Raw genomic sequence first — 18,906 nt, 5'->3', positions numbered from 1 at the left:
ACTGCAGCCTCTGCCTCCTGGGTTCCAGTGATTCTCCTGCCTCAGCCTCCTGGGTAGCTGGGATTACAGGTACACAACACCACGCCCTGCTAATTTTTGTATTTTTAGTAGAGATGGGGTTTCACCATGTTGGCCAGCTGGTCTCGAACTCCTGACTTCAGGTGATCCGCCTGACTAGGCCTCCCGAGGTGCTGGGATTACAGGCATGAACCACCAGCCCTGGCCTAAAAATAGTTTTTAAGCGTCCCTTTTATTTTACTGTGGGAACTTTGATAGTTAAATTTACTCAGATTTATAAAAGCAAAAACTAATTTTTTGTGTTCTTGGTAGAAACTGGGTTTCACCATGTTGTTCAGGCTGGTCTCAAACTCCTGAGCTCAAGCGATTTGCCCGCGTTGGCCTCCCAAAGTGCTGGGATAACAGGCGTGAGCCACCGTGCCTGGCCTTTTTTATCTTTTAAAATGCTCATTACTCCCATGAAAACCTTATAGGTAAAAATTGATTAAATATTTCAGTGTAAAACTATAATCATGTTTTCTTTAGAGCTTTTATATTTTTATTAAAAATTAAAATGCTCAAAATTTTAAAAGTAGGCCCGGCACAGTGGCTCACACCTGTAATCCCAGCACTTTGGGAGGCTGAGGTGGATGGATCATTTGAGCCCAGGGGTTCATAAGACCAGCCTGGCCAACGTGGCAAAACCCCATCTGTACTAAAAACACAAAAATTAGCCGAGCATCACAGGATGTGCCTGTAATCCCAGCTACTCGGCAGGCTGAGGCAGGAGAATCTCTTGAACCTGGGAGGTGGAGGTTGCAGTGAGCTGAGATCCAGCCTGGGTGACAGAGTGAAGCTACACTCCAGCCTGGATGTCAAAGCGAGACTGTATCTCAAAAAATAAAAGAAACACAATACAGAATGCTTGGCTGGGCGTGGTGGCTCACGCCTGTAATCCCAGCACTTTGGGAGACCGAGGTGGAGGGATCACTTGAGGTCAGGAATTTGAGACCAGCTTGGCCAACCTGGTGAAACCCTGTCTCTACTAAAAATACAGAAAATGAACCAGGCGTGGTGGGGGGCACCTATAATTCCAGCTACTCGGGAGGCTGAGGCAGGAGAATCGCTTGAACTCAGGAGGCAGAGGTTGCAGTGAGCTGAGATCACACCACTGCACTCCAGCCTGGGTGACACAGCGAGACTCCGTCTTAAAAAAAAAGACACATAATACAGAATGCAAGCAACAGCCCCAAATAAACAGTTATTTGGTTAACATCTTTTAGTGTATCTTTTCGTGCATATATACTAATAGAAGGATAAAGACATAAAAATATAGATAAATAGATATACATTACCATCTTTTTATTGAAGAAAATTAAATTTCATGTACTAGACAGCAACAAAAGAAAAGAAACCAATGAAGTGCTGAAGGAACCAGATAACTTCTGATAAAAGTTTTCTAACCCGAATAATATTTGTTCATGGAAGATTCTTCTAAGATAAAGAAAAATAAAAATGAATTATTGGTTATTTTTAGTTTTGTAAAGTTTATTTTTGTTGTTGCTTTACATCCTCACTAATGTTTGTGTTATTAGTCTTTTAAATGTTAGGTGTTTAGTGGAATTCTCTTGTTTTTTTCTTTTTTTTTGGTTGTTCGTTTGTTTTTGAGACGGAGTCTGGCTCTGTCACCCAGGCTGGACTGCAATGCCGCCATCTTGGCTGAGTGCAACCTCTGCCCCCGGGTTCAAGCGATTCTCCTTCCTCAGCCTCCCAAGTAGCTGGGATTACAGGCACACACTGATATGCCCAGCTAATTTTTTATTTTTAGTAGGGACAGAGTTTTGCTATGTTGGCCAGGCTGGTCTCGAACTCCTGACCTCAAGCGATCCACTAGTCTCAACTTCCCAAAGTGTTGGAATTACAGGCGTGAACCACCGCATCCAGCCTACTCTTGTTTAATTTGTATTTTCCTGATGATTATTGAGACCAGTACGTGTATTGGCCATTTTGATAACTTCTTTTGTGCTGTACTTTTATTTATTAATTATTTTATTTTATTTTATTTTTTGAGATGGAGTGTTGCTCTGTCGCCCAGGCTGGAGTGCAGTGGCACGATCTCGGCTCATTGCAAGCTCTGTCTCCCAGGTTCACACCATTCTCCTGCCTCAGCCTCCTGAGTAGCTGGAACTACAGGCACCCGCCACCACGCCCGGCTAATTCTTTGTATTTTTTAGTAAAGATGGGATTTCACCGTGTTAGCCAGTATGGTCTTGATCTCCTGACCTCATGATCCGCCCACCTCGGCCTCCCAAAGTGCTGGGATTACAGGTGGAGAGCCACTGCACCCGGCTGTGATGTACTTTTAAAAGTCACTTCCGCATTTAAAAAATTGAGTCACTGTCGCCAGGCACGGTGGCTCACACCTGTAATCCCAGCATGCCTGTAATCCCAGACAGTGCCACTGAACTCCAACCTGGGCAATGAACGAGACTCTGTCTCAAAAAAAAAAAAAAAGAAAAAATTGAATCACTGTTTTTTTTTTGTTTTGTTTTGTTTTTTTTTTTTTTTTTGGGAAGGAGTTTGTCTCTCATTGCCCAGGCTGGAGTGCAATGGCGCAATCTCGGCTCACCACAACCTCCGCCTCCCGGATTCAAGAGATTCGCCTGCCTCAGCCTCCTGAGTGGCTGGGATTACAGGCATGCACCACCATGCCCAGCTTTTTTTATTTTTAGTAGAGACAGGGTTTCTCCATGTTGGTCAGACTGCTTTTGAACTCCCAACCTCAGGTGATCCGCCCGCCTTGGTCTCCCAAAGTGCTGGGATTACAGGCGTGAGCCACTGTGCCCAGCCAAGTCACTTTCCTTTTCTAACTGATATTTAAGAATTCTTTAGACAATTCTGGATGAGTCCTTTATCTCATTGTAGACTGCTAGCATTTCCCACTCTGTGGCTTGCCTTTTTGCTTTTTTAATGGTGTCTTTTGATAAACAGAAATTCTTCATTTTAATGAAGACCAGTTTCATTTCCTTTTTTTCTTATGTTTTGCTTTTATGTCCATTTATAGAATCAGTGTTTATATACCCAACATAGTAATTTTTCTGTTACTTAAGCTACTGCATGTTCTCATTTGTCATAGCTTTCCATTCAGATGTAATCCTTTATTTTACAAGAATATATACAGACCGTAATACTTCTTTCTATTTTTAGTAAGTACAATAGTTGATGTCTATACAGTTGAACAATTAAAGGGAAAAGCTTTGAAGAATGAAGGAAAAGCTGATCCTTCCTATGGCATACTTTATGCCTACATTTCCACACTCAACATTGATGATGAAACTACAAAAGTAGTTCGAAACAGATGGTAAGGATCCATGTCTCTTTTAGCAAATTCATTTTTGTAAGAAATAATTATTGTTAATAAATTTTAAGCTCTCTAAAAGTTAAAGCTGTTTGTTGACATAATGGGGGTTATGTATTTGAGATAAATGTATAGAAAACTATACTGAAAAGTTTCCATAGCAAACTAGATTAAAATATTATAATTGCCTTTTAAAATATAATCTATATTTCTATAATTCTAACATATAAAGATATAATGTGAGAAACTTTTGACAAACTTGTCTAATGATTTGGCAGAAAACTATTTTGGTTGCTAGGCCCTACAGCAGTGTACTGACAGCATTAAAAAAAAATGATTTTCAAGCCAGGTACAGTAGCATGCACCTGTAGTCTCAGCTACTCAGGAGGCTGAGGTGGGAGGATCGGTTGAGCCCAGGAGTTTGAAGAGTTTGAGTCCAGCCTGGGAAACATCCAACCTCTTGTAGATCGAAGTTAATATTTACTTGCATAGAAAGTAAACTCCAGGCCGGGCATGGTGGCTCACGCCTGTAATCCCAGCACTATGGGAGGCCGAGGCAGGTGGACTACCTGAGGTCGGGAGTTCAAGACCAGCCTGGCCAATATGGTGAAACACCATCTTTACTAAAAACACAAAAAAAATTAGCTGGGCATGGTGATGGACACCTATAATCCCAGCTACTTCGGAGGCTGAGGCATGAGAATTGCTCGAACCCAGGAGGTGGAGGTCATGGTGAGCCGAGATTGCACCATTGCACTCCAGCCTGGGTGACAAGAGCGAAACTCTGTCTCAAAAAAAAAAAAAAAAAGAAAGTAAACTCCAGTAGGTTTAATACTCTTAGCTAAAAGATGCTTGGCAAGAAACGTGTAATATTATTAGGAAAGTCTATGGATTTTTATGAGAATTTTCATTGAGATAATCCTAGATTTGCATGGAAGTGTAAGAAATAATAAGAGGGCCGGGCGTGGTGGCTCACATTTATAATCCCAGCACTTTGGGAGGCCGAAGAGGGCTGATCACGAGGTTGGGAGATTGAGCCCATCCTGGCTAACACAGTGAAACCTGGTCTGTAAAAAATACCAAAAAATTAGCCAGGCGTGGTGGCGGGCACCTGTAGCCTCAGCTACTTGAGAGGCTGAGGCAGGAGAATGGTATGAACCCGGGAGGCGGAGCTTGCAGCGAGCCGAGATTGCGCCACTGCACTCCAGCCTGGGAGACAGAGCGAGATTCCGCTTCACAAAAAAAAAAAAAAGAAAAATAATAGGAGAGATCCCTTGTGGCTTCTGCCCCATTTCCCCCAGCGATACCATTTGCAAGTAATAGTACCATGTCACAGCCAGGATATTGACACCATTCAATCCACTGGTCTTACTCAAATTCCTCCAGGTTCACATGCAGTCGTGTGTGTGTGTTCTAATTAGTTTTATCACACTTGTAGGTTTGTGTATCTGTTGCCACAGTCAAGATACTGACCTCTGGATTTTTAAAACATTTTATGATGTATTAAAATTGAAAAAACTAATGTGGATGCTGTGTAAGACCTTGTGTTCGTTTTTTGAAAAACAGTTTTCAAAAATTGAAAAACTAATTTTTTCCCTGTATATTTATTATTGATATCTGAGGAAAAGCATCTACAATTTGCTGAACCAAGTGATCTGTGGCTAGACAAAAATCCACTGTCTTTAGTTCATTTCCCCTATTTGAGAAATTTGAATTAGGTTCCCTGTTCAAGATTGCTAAAGTAAGGCTTGCTTCAGAAATTTGGAATAGCATAAACCACTGGAAGAGAGGAGAGTGTATCACCAGCAGTGTTAATAGCGTCTGGTGCCACCTGGCCAGCCTTGCAAGGCTTTCTGTATTTGTAGAGAAGGCCCCGTGCAGGACCATCCAGTGAGCAGCTATTGAACGCGTGCTTTCCAGGCACAAGACACAGTTCCTGCCCTCAGAACTCCCAGCGGGGGAGGTGAGAACAAGGAGCTGATGCGACAGCATGAGTCAGTCCTGAGGCTTGCGTTCTGCTGCTGTTCCAAGAGGGAAAGGGTGCCGGCTGGGATGCAAGAAGGGAGGGCACCAGCAGGGAAATGAGACTGGGAGGGACCTGGAGGGCTTGGCAGGAACTCGGCAGAGGGAGGGAAGAAGGGAGGGCAGGTGGAGGACTGGTGTACGCAGTTTCAGATGAATTCTGAGAATGGCTGCATAGAAAGTGTGTTTTACTGTTTTTTACGACTGTCTGGTACACTGCATAGCACTGAACACTCAGTAAGTTTTGCATACGCTGACGTAGAGTTTTTAGTGATAATTCTTTTTCTGCTAGAGATGAAATTTGTCACTTAGGGCATCACATTTTATCATTGTCTTTGTTTCTTTTCAGTTCCACCTGTGGTTATATAGTAAATGAAGCATCTAACATGTGCACAATTTGCAACAAAAACTCCTTGGACTTTAAATCTGTCTTTCTCAGTTTCGATATGCTGATTGATCTGACTGATCACACAGGCACCCTTCATTCCTGTAGTCTCACAGGAAGTGTTGCTGAGGAGACTTTGGGCTGCACGGTAAATAGCAAAAAGGAAGAAATGCTTAGAATATTTCCAAAGTGAATGCTTTTCCCCCAAAAATAGAGGTGGTTTTGTCAAACATTTGATAGAAATTAATTCACTAAGAAACAGTCTGGGAAAAAATCATCTTGCTTTAAACACACATTGCTTTCATGAACAAATGTTACATATATTAAAATCCTAGCTAATATTTACTATTATGAGTAATGACTGAGGCCATTAGCCTAAATGGATAAATAAACATGATGTTTTAGGGCTGGGTGCAGTGGCTCAGGCCTGTAATCTAAGTCCTTTGGGAGGCCGAGGAGGGCAGATCACTTAAGGTCAGGAGTTTGAGACCAGCCTGGCCAATATGGTGAAACCCCATTTCTACTAAAAGTACAAAAATTAGCTGAGTGTGGTGACGTGCACTTGTAATCCTAGCTATTCAGGAGGCTGGGGCACGAGAATCACTTGAACCCAGGATGTGGAAGTTGCAGTGAGCCAAGATCACGCCACTGCACTCCAGCCTGAGTTACAGAGCAAGACTTGTCTCAAAAAAAAAAAAAAAAAAAAAAACAACCGAGGAAACATGATGTTTCATATAGTCAAGTAACAAGGGGTAAAACAAGTTGGAGATGTTGATCAGTCATAAGGTGGTTTTTCTAGGAGGATTTGGCTGTGTTTCACCTACTCAGTTACATGAAATCAGCTACACATTTTCTCCCTGGTTTGCAGCTACAGAACAGCAGCAGATAACACTTAGGGATTAGCATGTGCATTTGGCAATAGGCACTTGCTTTTTATTGTTAAAACCAGCTCATGAAATTTACCATTAGACTTTAGTTCCAAATTTTCCTTCCACTTTATTGAAGGGATTTTTCCTTACTGAGCTACCTGATTGCCTTTAGAGATTCTGCTTATCTAGCCTTTCCTGCCTTATCTTCTCTATCAAAACAATTGAGTTGGCTGGGCATAGTGGGTCACACCTGTAATCCTAGCACTTTGGGAGGCTGAGGCAGCAGGATCACTTGAGGTCAGGGGTTCAAGATCACCCTGGGCAACATAGTGAGACCCTGGGCAACATAGTGTCTCTACAAAAAATAAAACATAAAACAATTAGCCAGAGAATAATAGTGCATACCTGTAATTTCAGAAACTTGGGAAGCTGAGGTGGGAGGATTGCTTGACCCCGGGAGTTTGAGGCTTCAGTGAGCTGTGATCGCACTGCTGCACTCCAGCTTGGGCAACAGAGTGAGACCCTGTCTCTAAAAACAAAAACAAACGGTTGAGCTATAATTACTGCAAATTAAAATTTCATTCCTAATGAGAAAGTTTGTTTCTCACTGTTGTCAAAACGAATTTTCTTCGTAAACTTCAGATATATTTGTCTCATCTTTTTTTTTAACCAGGTAAATGAGTTTCTTGCAATGACAGATGAACAGAAAACAGCATTAAAGTGGCAATTTCTCTTGGAAAGAAGCAAAATTTATTTAAAAGTTAGTGCATTTTATAGTGCTATATTATTCTATATATTTATTATTCTATATATTCAAACCATAAGAAAAACCTAGATAAATTTGGGAAATTTATTATTTCTAATGCCCAGTTCCCAGATGTGCATAAGGACTCAGCTACCCTAAAAACAAAAGAAATAACCAGGGTTTTTTTCATATTGTATAAAGGAGTTACCAAAGACATCAAAGAAAATAGACCAAAAAAGAAAATATCCTTTAAGGTTAAATCCAAAAGAGGGGAAAACGCTTTAAAATCAGAGCTGCCGGGTGCAAAAGTGCACACCTGTCATCCCAGCTACTTGGTAGGCTGAGGTGGGAGGATCGCCTGAACCCAGGAGTTTGAGGCCAGCCTGGGCAACATAGTGAGACCCCTCTCTTGGCCCCTGAACCCCAAAAGGTCAGACTAGGTTGTCCCCACCCCCACCCCGCCATGGTGTTCTCTTCGCATAACGAGCAGTGTGAAACAGCACAGTTAAGTGCGTGGTTATGGGGGAGACAGATTTGGTCTGAATCCTAATCCCGCCACACCTCAGCCTGTGAGACCCTACGGAGGTTAATTAAGTTTGCTAACCTGCAAAATTCCGTGATCCTCCAACTCTGAAGGGCCACAGCTGCCTCCTGAGGCACTTCAGTGTTGGAGGATCCTCGAGTCTTAGTGTTCAAGGTGTCAGAGGGGGAAAAGTGCAGCCAGACAAACTCCCCTGCTGCAGATGAGAAAAGTGGGACCAAGAAGTCTTGCCACGGCCGGGCGCGGTGGCTCACACCTGTAATCCCAGCACTTTGGGAGGCCGAGGTGGGTGGATCACGAGGTCAGGAGATCGAGACCATGCTGGCTAACACGGTGAAACCCCGTCTCTACTGAAAATACAAAAAAATTAGCCGGGCTTGGTGGCGGGCATCTGTAGTCCCAGCTTCTAGGGAGGCTGAGGCAGGAGAATGGTGTTAACCCTGGAGGTGGTGGAGCTTGCAGTGAGTGGAGATCGCGCCACTGCACTCCAGCCTGGGCGACAGAGCGAGACTCTGTCTCAAAAAAAAAAAAAAAAAAAAAAAAAAAGTCTTGCCACTTGCCGTGGGTCACAGGTAAGACTGGACCCAGCCAGCCTCGTTGCTTCACTTCATGGTTCTCAACTCTTTTCTCTTGTGTTGTCCTGCAAGTCAATGTGCTTCCGTTTGTGTGGGTTATATCTACTGATACTTGCTCTACTGGAGCTTAATACTGAAAAAAATTTAAAACATTCTAGAGCACACATTCCATTTGTGTCAGACTAACGGTATCATGAAGCCTCTAGAAAACATCATGTGCTGATGGGAGAATTAGTATTATTATGAAATTAGTTTTCATCTCATGGACGTCCTGCAGGAGCATTTGTGAATGCCGCATCTCCTCCATCTCAGCCTCATAAGCAGGTTTTCCCATTTTCCATGGCCACCAGCACATCCAAATAGTTTGCAGACATGGAGTCTCCAGTGGCCTCACCAATATTTCTAGGACCTTGGCTTAAGGCCTCTTCACTACCAGGCCAAAGGAGAGAAAAGTTGCAGTAAGATGCTGCATCTCTTCAATGGTTAGCATGGGCCCCTAAGTACTATCTCTTTGCAAGTCAGGGCACACTCAAGTCCTTGACCGACCCTGTATGCTTTGCCTCCAGACAGGAGGCACCACTTGCTAATGAGTCGGATCAACTTAAGTTCATGGGAACTTAAGAGTTTTCTAAATTTGATTCAAATACAACAATGAATGACCCTCAAGTGGATACTGCACTTTCCCAGAGGATGTGTGTAACAGATGTTCCAGGTGGCTTTAACAAATATTCACAATTATGGACAAGCTGCTTGGTGCGTTAGGTAACACAGTATTTTACAAATAAAAAGATGTAAAATCCAAAACCAAAATCCAAAAACCATGATGCATACAAAAATAAAATAACACATGTTGAAAACTCATTAATTAATGAGGGAACCAGTAAGATATAGGGAAAAGGATTCAAAGGGAATTGGTTCATGACCAGCCTGTCCAAGATGGTGAAACACTGTCTCTACTAAAACTATAAAAATTAGCCGGGCGTGGTGGCAGGTGCCTGTAATTCCAGCTAGTCAGGAGGCTGAGGCAGGAGAACCACTTGAACCCGGGAGGCAGAGGTTGCAGTGAGCTGAGATCTTACCACTGCACTCCAGCCTGGGTGACAGAGTAAAACTCTGTCTCAAAAATTAAAAAAAAAAAAAAAAGAAGTAATTGGAAGAATAGATACCTAGGCAGGCAATGCAAAATGCTGGATGGGTTTGCTTGTAGATGAACCACTGGGCTCCTCTACAGGGCAGAAGCAGTGCATCTTCACTCAGACTTCATGGGGATTCCATGAGCAGGGTCATTCGAATCACTGTCAGCTTTCTACAACCTAGTTCTAAAACAGCTCAGTCCGTGCAGTGGGAGGTGTAGCTCCTGTAGAATCAGATAGCTCTGAACGTGTTCTAGCCAATGCCAGACTACTATGACATTCCATCGAAAGGATACCCACTTATTGTTATTGCCCATTTAAAGCCTTCTACAGTTTTCCTGATGTTGGTACTTTTTTTTCTCTCAGTCTTGAAATTAAAGTGGTTTATATGTCCTTCCACTCTATATTAAATAAAATGTTGGTTAAAGTGCTGTATAAATTGTAAAAAACAAGACTATTAAAATATTATTAAATTATGTCATCATATTCCTGTAGTCTCACAGATTGAGTCCCTGCTACAGCTTAAAGTCTATCACAGTTGGTAGTTTGAACACACAGTAAGCCCTTTTTCCTACGTTATACTTTTTTTTTGTTTGTTTTGAGACAGAGTCTCTCTCTGCTTGCTCTGTCACCCAGGCTGGAGCGCATGGTGCGATCACAGCTTACTGCAGTCTCAACTTTACCAGGCTCAAGTGATCCTCCCACCTCAGCCACCGAGTAGCTGGGACCACAGGTGTGCACCACCATGCCTGGCTAATTTTTATATTTTTAGTAGAGACAGGGTTTCACTTTGTTGGCCAGGCTGGTCTTGAACTTTTGGCCTCAAGTGATCTACCTGCCTTGGCCTCCCAAAGTGCTGGGATTACAGGTATGAGCCACCTCACCCAGCCCTGCATTAGACATTTTTTTGGGGGGCAGGGGGACAGAGTTTCGCTCTAGTTACCCAAGCTGGAGTGCAATGGTGCAATCTCTGCTCACTGCAACCTCTGCCTCCTGGGTTCAAGCGATTCTCCTGCCTTAGCCTCCTGAGTAGCTGGGATAACAGGTGTGCGCTACCATGCCTGGCTAATTTTTTGTATTTTTAGTAGAAATGGGAGTTTCACCATGTTAGCCAGTCTGGTCTCGAACTCCTGACCTCAGGTGATCCGCCCGCCTCGGTCTCCCAAAGTGCTGGGATTACAGGTGTGAGCCACTGCGCCCGGCCACACTAGACTTTTTTTTTTTTTTTTTTTTTTTGAGACGGAGTCTCGCTCTGTCCCCCTGGCTGGAGTGCAGTGGCGCGATCTCTGCTCACTGCAAGCTCCGCCTCCTGGGTTCCTGCCACTCTCCTGCCTCAGCCTCCCAAGTAGCTGGGAGTACAGGCACCCGCCACCGCGCCCGGCTAATTTTTTGTATTTTTAGTAGAGACGGGGTTTCACCGTGGTCTCGATCTCCTGACCTTGTGATCTGCCCGCCTCGGCCTCCCAAAGTGCTGGGATTACAGGCGTGAGTCACCGCGCCCGGCCCACACTAGACTTTTAATCCCAACTTTCCTACCTGAGAGAAATAGCATGAAAAGTGACATAAATTTTTAAAAAATCTGTCAGAAGCTGGGCCTATAAATTAACTGTACTCTGAGACTGGAACCCTTTCCATCATCTTACAGCTTTAACGGAAGTTTATATTAATATCTGTAAACAAAACTTTCATTGCGGTTCACTATTTGTGATCATTGATTTTTCAACTTGATATACAAGGCGATTTAAAAAACTAACCTTCTGTCTCTTTTCTGTTTCTCCTTGCAGTTTGTTGTATCACACAGAGCAAGGAGTGGATTGAAAATCAGTGTGCTGTCGTGCAAGCTTGCGGATCCCACTGAGGCAAGCAGAAACTTATCTGGACAAACACGTGTTTAAAATGGCCTAGCATTTTAAACTCTGGAAAAGTGTATGAGCTTTAACTCCGTTTCAAATGGAATCTTAATTTGAAAATTATGGGGAAAACTGCATTTTGTTTACATGTGATGAATATGTTTCTAGAAATTGTTATGGTGGAGCTGGTCTGGGGTGAGTCTGAAGGCCTCTCTCATCTGACCTCCCTTCTCAGAAGGCCTCCTACTGTCTTTGCCTTGTCTCCTCCCAAGTTGGAAAATGTTTACATGAATTAATAAAGGGATTTAATCTTCTACAGATTTGAATGATTTATTTTCTTAAGCCAATTTATTCTTTGTCTTGGTTCCCTGGAAAAAGAGTAGGACCTTAAGCCCCGGGCACGGTGGCTCACGCCTGTAATCCCAGCACTTTGGGACACCGAGGCGGTCAGGAGATAGAGACCATCCTGGCTAACATAGTGAAACCTCATCTCTACTAAAAATACAAAAAATTAGCTGGGTGTGGTGGCATGTGCCTGTAGTCCCAGCTACTCGGGAGGCTGAGGCAGGAGAATCTCTTGAACCTGGGATGTGGAGGTTGTAGTGAGCTGAGATCGAGCCACTGCACTCCAGCCTGGGCGACAGAGCGAGACTCCATCTAAAAAAAAAAAGTCAGGGCCGGGCGCGGTGGCTCAAGCCTGTAATCCCAGCACTTTGGGAGGCCGAGGCGGGCGGATCACAAGGTCAGGAGATCGAGACCGCAGTGAAACCCCGTCTCTACTAAAAATACAAAAAATTAGCCGGGCGCGGTGGCGGGCGCCTGTAGTCCCAGCTACTCAGGAGGCTGAGGCAGGAGAATGGCGGGAACCCGGGAGGCGGAGCTTGCAGTGAGCCGAGATCGCGCCACTGCACTCCAGCCTGGGCAACAGTGTGAGACTCCGTCTCAAAAAAAAAAAAAAAAAAAAAAAGTCAGACCTCTAAAGACTACCTTCTGAGAGCTGGGTGGTGACTCGTCATCCGACAGGATGAGGGCGAGGGGCTCTCTGCACCGGGTGGGAATAGCCGAAGTCGTGGGCAATCCTGTGCGACTGCTTTGAGCACCTGGAGCTTTTCTAGCCCCTGGTCTTCTCTGGTGACACACTAGAGTGCCCAGTGCTTGTGGAGACTTGCTGGCTCAGGACTGACATGACTGAGTCTGAATCAACAAGGAGGAGACCAACTTCAAAAGTTTCATGAGCGTGCCTGGGTCTCAGAACTCTGAGGGGGACCTACTCAGGACATGAGGACGACAGCTGCCATTTTATCTGTTTGCTTTGCAGCAGCCACAAAGAAAACTGCTCAACTTCACACCATTGAGAGTCACTTGCTTCAGGGCACAGACTCCAGCCTGTGAAGACCCACCGCTAAGGTCATTGTTGACCCACATCCTGGGAGGTTTGACCTGGTACTTTAGAAGGCTACACGTCCTCCACGACAGGATTGGAAAAAAGGAAAAAGTGAGTATATGAAACTGTTTCCTAAGGCTGGTGTTGGGAGATAAACTATCTTGCCAGTCATGTTTTATCTGGCTGTTACCAGGTGCGGCCACAGAGGAGGGATGCAGGTTCACCCCTACGTGTCCAAATTGTGGTGATAAGGTAACGAACGACTTGACCTAGTTGTGCAGAACAGGCCTTACATCCTTCCATCCTCCCTTGGGAGAAATGGCGGGGGGTGGGTTGTGAAGCAAGGTGAATGAGGAGGGTGGATAGGGAAGGAAGGAGAGGAGAGAAGTGAGGGTGCCATGGCTGGTGCTGGCTTGGCTCCCACTGTTGGTTCAGCAAGAGTGGGTATGGTGCCCCCTCCACTGAGCCCCGTGTCCAGGAGCTCAGGAGATGCCACCTTACTTGGTTAATTTTAAAACATTTTGTAGAGACAGGGATCTTGCCATTTTGCCCAGGCTGGTCTTGAATTCCTGGGCTCAAGTGATCCACCTGCCTCAGCCTCCCAAAGTGCTGGGATTACAGGTGTGAGCCACCATGCCCAGCGGACACTTACATTTTTAAGAAAAAGAGGAAAATAATTATATGAAGGTTTTAGCATATTTGAAAGGTAATATAAAACTATCTTGAAAACAAAGATACTATACCAACATTTACACCAAAGGTGCACCCAACAATAGTCTTGTTAAAAAAAAAAAAAAAACAACTGAGGCTGGGTGCGGTGGTTCATGCCTGTAATTGCAGCACTTTGGGAGGCCGAGGCGGGCAGATCACGAGGTCAGGAAGATCAAGACCATCCTGGCTAACACAGTGAAACCCCATCTCTACTAAAAATACAAAACACTAGCCGGGCGCGGTGGTGGGCGCCTGTAGTCCCAGCTACTCAGGAGGCTGAGGCAGGAGAATGGCGTGAACCCGGGAGGCGGAGCTTGCAGTGAGCTGAGATTGTGCCACTGCACTCCAGCCTGGGCGACAGAGTGAGACTCCACCTCAAAAAAAAAAAAAAAAAGTAAATGGAGGATGCTCCCTGCATCGTTGTTTCTAATTAGCAGAGCATCTGAAATGTGTGCAACCTGTTGGGGATGTCCCACCCAGAGTCTCTTCACTTGCTGAGGTCCCTCAGCTTCTATGAGGATCAGAAAATTACCTGAGGAAGCTATGGAAGGGGTGGGGAGAGCAGATACTGATGCCAACAGACTCCTTGCTTCAGAACTTCCCCTTGGGTTCACCAGCTTTCTGAAGCTGGTATCCAGCGCAGACCACTTTCTTCCTTGGAGTTTACTCCCTGTCCTTTCTGCTTCATTACACTTCTGAGAGCACTCCTTCAGCAAATCATGGGAGCAAGAATCTCCATCTTAGGCTGTGCTTCTGGGGTACGTGATCTAAGATACAGTCATTAAAAAGGGGTACCTGGGCTGGGCGCGGTGGCTCAAGCCTGTAATCCCAGCACTTTGGGAGGCCGAGACGGGCGGATCATGAGGTCAGGAGATCGAGACCATCCTGGCTAACACGGTGAAACCCCGTCTCTACTAAAAAATACAAAAAACTAGCCGGGCGAAGTGGCGGGTGCCTGTAGTCCCAGCTACTCGGGAGGCTGAGGCAGGAGAATGGCGTGAACCCGAGAGAAGGAGCTTGCAGTGAGCTGAGATCCGGCCACTGCACTCCAGCCTGGGCGACAGAGCCAGACTCCGTCTCAAAAAAAAAAAAAAAAAAAAAAAAGGGGTACCTGTACTTACATTCACTGACCTGGAAATATGTTCATAATATATTAAGCGGATGTGTAATACTAATTTTTTATAAAAGTCCAATGAACATGTTTTAAAAACACAACAGAAGAACAGATGTCAAGCCATATATTCTGTACAGACTAATATATTATGAAGTGTGATAATGGTCTCACATTTCCATGTAGGAGAATATCCTGATTCTTAGGAGATGTATGCTGAAAGGGCAGAGTGTTTCTGCAGTCACCATCCCAATGCATTTTCAAAATAAGGGTGTGTGTGTGTGTGCGCGCACGCATATATATACACACATATATAGAGAGGTGCGTGTATGTATATATACACACATATGGGGGGGTGGGAGGAAAGGCGAGACACAGGACCAGAGGACAAACAGTGAGTGCTGGTAATTGTTGAATCTATTAAAGGGCATATGGAGTTCATTGTATTAGTTTTTCAACTTTTTCATAGGTTTAAATGTACTCAAAATGTGGAAAAACGTTATCTTCTGAATGCTAGGATTACTATGATTTTAGCATTATCAGGAATTGTCGGACTTGGTGTCTTTGTTTTTGATTCTTGCATCTAAGGACTTCGTGTGCCTACACTTGCAATGCTGATGTCGATGTTTGTGACAAAGCTTGTTGTACCACTGTGGTGAACACTGACCCTGGGGGTACCGTACTCAGTGCTGGCTTGTGCCACCTTACTAGGATTGCATGTGAGCAATGCTTCTACTTTATGCCTTTGACTTTAATAGTCTGTCAACTTGGTAGATGTATCTCAGCTGAACCTTGTACCTGTTAGCTAGACAAATAATACACTTTCAGCATAAGCACACCCTTTGATCCAGCTCTTCCACTTATGGGAACCTAGCCAACAGCACATGTGCTGATACTAGCAAATCATTAGAGACAATCTCAAGGTCCAAAAATGGAGGCTTGACTTCAGAATCTTATGCAATCCATGAAAATTGTACTGCAGGAATGTGTCAGCTAACAAGGAAAAAGATGGTCACAATATACAGTGAAATAAGCAAGTTAAAAAATTTTATGGTATAGCTGGGCGCGGTGTCTCATGCCTGTAATCCCAGCACTTTGGGAGGCTAAGATGGGTGGATCACTTGAGGTCAGGAGTTCGAGACCAGCCTGATCAACATGGTGAAACCCTGTCTCTACTAAAAATACAAAATTAGCCGGGTGTGGGGGCACATGCCTGTAATCCCAGCTACTCGAGAGGCTGAGGCAGGAGAATCACTTGAACCCGGGAGGCAGAGGTTGCAGTGAGCCAAGATCACGCCACTGCATTCCAGCCTGGGCAACGAGTTGAACGCCATCTCAAAAAAAAAAAAAAAAAAAAAGAAAAGAAAAAAAGCGAAAAAAGAAGAAAATTGTATGGTATGAGCAAACTCTATTTAAAACATTACAATTATATCCACAGATTTGGAAGAACTTGGACTAAATGCTTAACTTCGGCTGTCCCTGGGTAGATGAAATTTTTGGTGTTTTGTTCTAATTGCTAATCTCTATTTTCTGACTCTTCTCTAATTACATGCATTGCCAAGCAATGAAAAAAATAATACTAAAAGTAGTTAAGATAGCATATTTAATAAAGAAATCAAATTATGGCAATTCCTCATACTAAATTATACTATAAGCATGGGTTGTAGCATACCTAAATGTCTGATTCTTCTTATGTACCTACTTACAGGATGCAGCCCACATTGTGGTCAAAACTTCAGGTTCTGGTCTTGGGAGAGTGGGTTACATCTTGGCTCTGCCACTAAGCTGAGTGACTTTAGCCAGCCTTCCTAGCCTCTAGATCTGTCTTCATTTGAGTAATGGGTATGGTAGTGATAATACTAACCTTATGGCTTGGTTGAGGGTTACATAACACATGGAAATACAGAATAAACTGCTTGACATGCTGCGTAACAGTATTGTGTTCAATAAATGGTGACCATTATTACTAAATTAGATGTCCTAGGCTTTCTTCAAGGGGCCAGCAGATGATGTGTACACTAACAGGAACCCCTGCCGAAGCCCATTGATAGCTATGCTGTGCATCTTGCCTAGACTTTTTTTTTGCAGAAAGGTACAGGCAAGAGCAAAAGCAGCAGTCCCAGGCTATTCAACTTCCACAAAGCCTCCTTATCTCCGGTTGGGAAGTACAGTTGCTGATTAACTCTGTTAATAGAGCACAGTGCTCAGAAGGCTAAAGGTCAAAGACTAAGGTCTAAAGCCCCACAAGGAGGAAATATCCCTCCTCGTCACTACTGGGGAGAAATAAATTAGTAAAGCTACATACAAGGGAGCACCTTTATTTGGAAAGCAATAATTTCAAAATCATCCCTCGAACTCAGAATCGATGGGTCTGGGTAGATACCTTAAGTAAACAGGTGAAATCTTCATTAATTGTTTGCTTATTAAGAAAAATTTTAAATTAACTGATTACATGCAGGAGTGTTTTTCACATTTCCTGGTAAGAATCACTTGGAATGCTCTGTAAACACAGCTTCACTGGAGATTAATCCTATCAAATGGATTCAGCCAGTCTGGGATGGGCCAGTAATTTGGAAATTATTGTTTTTACAAATGCTTCCTGATGATGACCGAGTCCAAGAAAATTTAGTAAACAATGGAAAGTTATCTGGAACATAATTTTCAGTTTTCTCTGCAGCTTTTAAGTCTTGAACTACTAGAGATAACCCACTGAAAAGTCTTCTCCAATCCAGGTTTACAAAAGGAAACTCAACATTTGGTTTGATAAAATGTTTTCTGAAGAAATACTTTACTTTGGCTGTTTTCATTTCTGGCCTATCCATTCTACTTCACGTTTTCTTGAAGAGTCCATCTTATATGAGTTGAGGCATAGCAATCTAATCGTTTTTAAAATAAATGGTTTCTTTTTATTTTTTTTTTGAGACGGAGTCTCGCTCTGTTGTCCAGGCTGGAGTGCAGTGGTGTGATCTCGGCTCACTGCAAGCTCCGCCTCCTGGGTTCACGCCATTCTCCTGCCTCAGCCTCCCGAGTAGCTGGGACTACAGGCGCCCACCACCACACCCAGCTAATTTTTTGTATTTTTAGTAGAGACGGGGTTTCACCGTGTCAGCCAGGATGGTCTTGATCTCCTGACCTCGAGATCCGCCCGCCTCCGCCTCCCAAAGTGCTGGGATTACAGGCGTGAGCCACCACGCCCAGCCAATAAATGGTTTCTTATTAAAGGATTGTGACATTTAATAGCCGTTGCTTGCTCTTGTCTTTTTCCCTTCTCTCCCGAAACTTGTAAAGAAATAACTCAATATTCTGGCTTTTCCACCTTAAATCTCATACTGACCAGCCCGTGTATGCCAGCCTCGATCTCATCGTTTTCTTTAACCGGTCCAACTCCCTTTGGCGTCCCAGTCAAGATAATATCTCCTTCTTCCAAGGTTATGATCTTAGAAACATAGCTGATGATGTAGGGGATGGAAAAAATCATGGAGGCTGTCTCACCCTCCTGTCTGAGTTCGCCGTTGACCTTGAGCCAGAGCTTCAGCTTGTGAGGGTCAGGGATCTTCTCCTTGGGCACAAACGCGCTGACCGGGCAGGACGCCGTGAAGCTCTTGGCCAGAGTCCAGGGCAGCCCCTTCTTCTTGCACTCGTCCTGCACGTCCCGGGCGGTCATATCTAGGCACAGGGCATAACCGCCCACGTAGTCCATGGCCGCGGCCTCGGGGACCGCGCGGCAGCGTTTGCCCATCACCACGCCCAGCTCCAGCTCGTGGTGCAGGTTGCGAGTGTACGCGGGCATGAGGATGGGCGAGCCCTCGGGCGCGTAGGCCGTGGACGGCTTCAGGAACAGCACGGGCTCGCTCAACACCGCGCTGCGCATCTCCCTGACGTGGTCCGCGTAGTTCCTCCCCACGCAGACGATGTTCTTTCCCCACTCCCAGAAGCGGGACAGTGGCCGGGAGGCTGCCATGATTCCCATCAAGTGCCCCTGTAGTCACGTGCGCTGGGCCGGTCAGCTGATGCCTACGGCACCCCGGAGAGGACCAACTGCCTCGGAACGCTGTCCCCGCAGCGACGGCTCGTTCCACCTCGCGATCTGCCGGGTGCCCGGGCGGCGTGGCGCTCGGCCACCAGGGAGCCGCTTCGCGGTGCCAAAAAAGAGGCGGAGGCTCGCGGCACAACTCTCCTGGCGCATCTCTCGGGCCGCCGCCCCCGCTCCCAGGCCCGTCTATCG

The 18,906-nt window shown here is 44.8% G+C and overlaps 2 protein-coding genes and 1 long non-coding RNA gene across 8 annotated transcripts in view; 2 read left to right on the top strand and 1 right to left on the bottom strand.

Annotated features, from left to right (window-relative positions):
• MEIOB (meiosis specific with OB-fold) overlaps nucleotides 1-11,791 on the top strand; it is a 44,474-nt gene extending 32,683 nt beyond the window's left edge. For 4 of the 5 annotated variants that reach the window (XM_074028529.1, XM_015442127.4, XM_015442124.4 and 1 more), the window contains 4 exons: nucleotides 3,205-3,358; nucleotides 5,727-5,910; nucleotides 7,305-7,391; nucleotides 11,410-11,791. In XM_074028529.1, coding sequence (XP_073884630.1) covers nucleotides 3,205-3,358; nucleotides 5,727-5,910; nucleotides 7,305-7,391; nucleotides 11,410-11,520 — 536 coding nt within the window. In that variant the 3' untranslated portion in view covers nucleotides 11,521-11,791. The remainder of the gene's footprint in view (nucleotides 1-3,204; nucleotides 3,359-5,726; nucleotides 5,911-7,304; nucleotides 7,392-11,409) is intronic. The other variant, XM_015442126.4, reaches the window with a different exon arrangement.
• On the bottom strand, nucleotides 1,345-18,662 carry FAHD1 (fumarylacetoacetate hydrolase domain containing 1). 2 transcript variants are annotated; one of them, XM_005590903.5, is made up of 3 exons: nucleotides 18,016-18,662; nucleotides 7,037-7,160; nucleotides 1,345-1,491 (listed from the first exon to the last, which is right to left on the bottom strand). In XM_005590903.5, the coding sequence occupies exons 1-2, from the start codon at nucleotides 18,649-18,651 to the stop codon at nucleotides 7,101-7,103; spliced, it is 696 nt and encodes a 231-aa protein (XP_005590960.2). In that variant the 5' UTR covers nucleotides 18,652-18,662; the 3' UTR covers nucleotides 1,345-1,491; nucleotides 7,037-7,100. The 2 variants fall into 2 exon arrangements, with proteins under 2 accessions (XP_005590960.2, XP_065393773.1); XM_065537701.2 differs by having other exon boundaries at nucleotides 1,345-1,488.
• On the top strand, nucleotides 12,794-13,661 carry LOC135968969 (uncharacterized). Its single transcript, XR_010584020.2, has 2 exons — nucleotides 12,794-12,970; nucleotides 13,053-13,661. It is a non-coding gene; the product is annotated as an uncharacterized lncRNA (long non-coding RNA).
• Nucleotides 18,663-18,906: the final 244 nt, after the last annotated feature.

The sequence above is a fragment of the Macaca fascicularis genome, chromosome 20, assembly GCF_037993035.2.
Source record: "Macaca fascicularis isolate 582-1 chromosome 20, T2T-MFA8v1.1".
In the NCBI taxonomy this organism is placed as follows: domain Eukaryota; kingdom Metazoa; phylum Chordata; class Mammalia; order Primates; family Cercopithecidae; genus Macaca; species Macaca fascicularis.
This window is presented reverse-complemented; position numbering and strand designations above follow the sequence as displayed.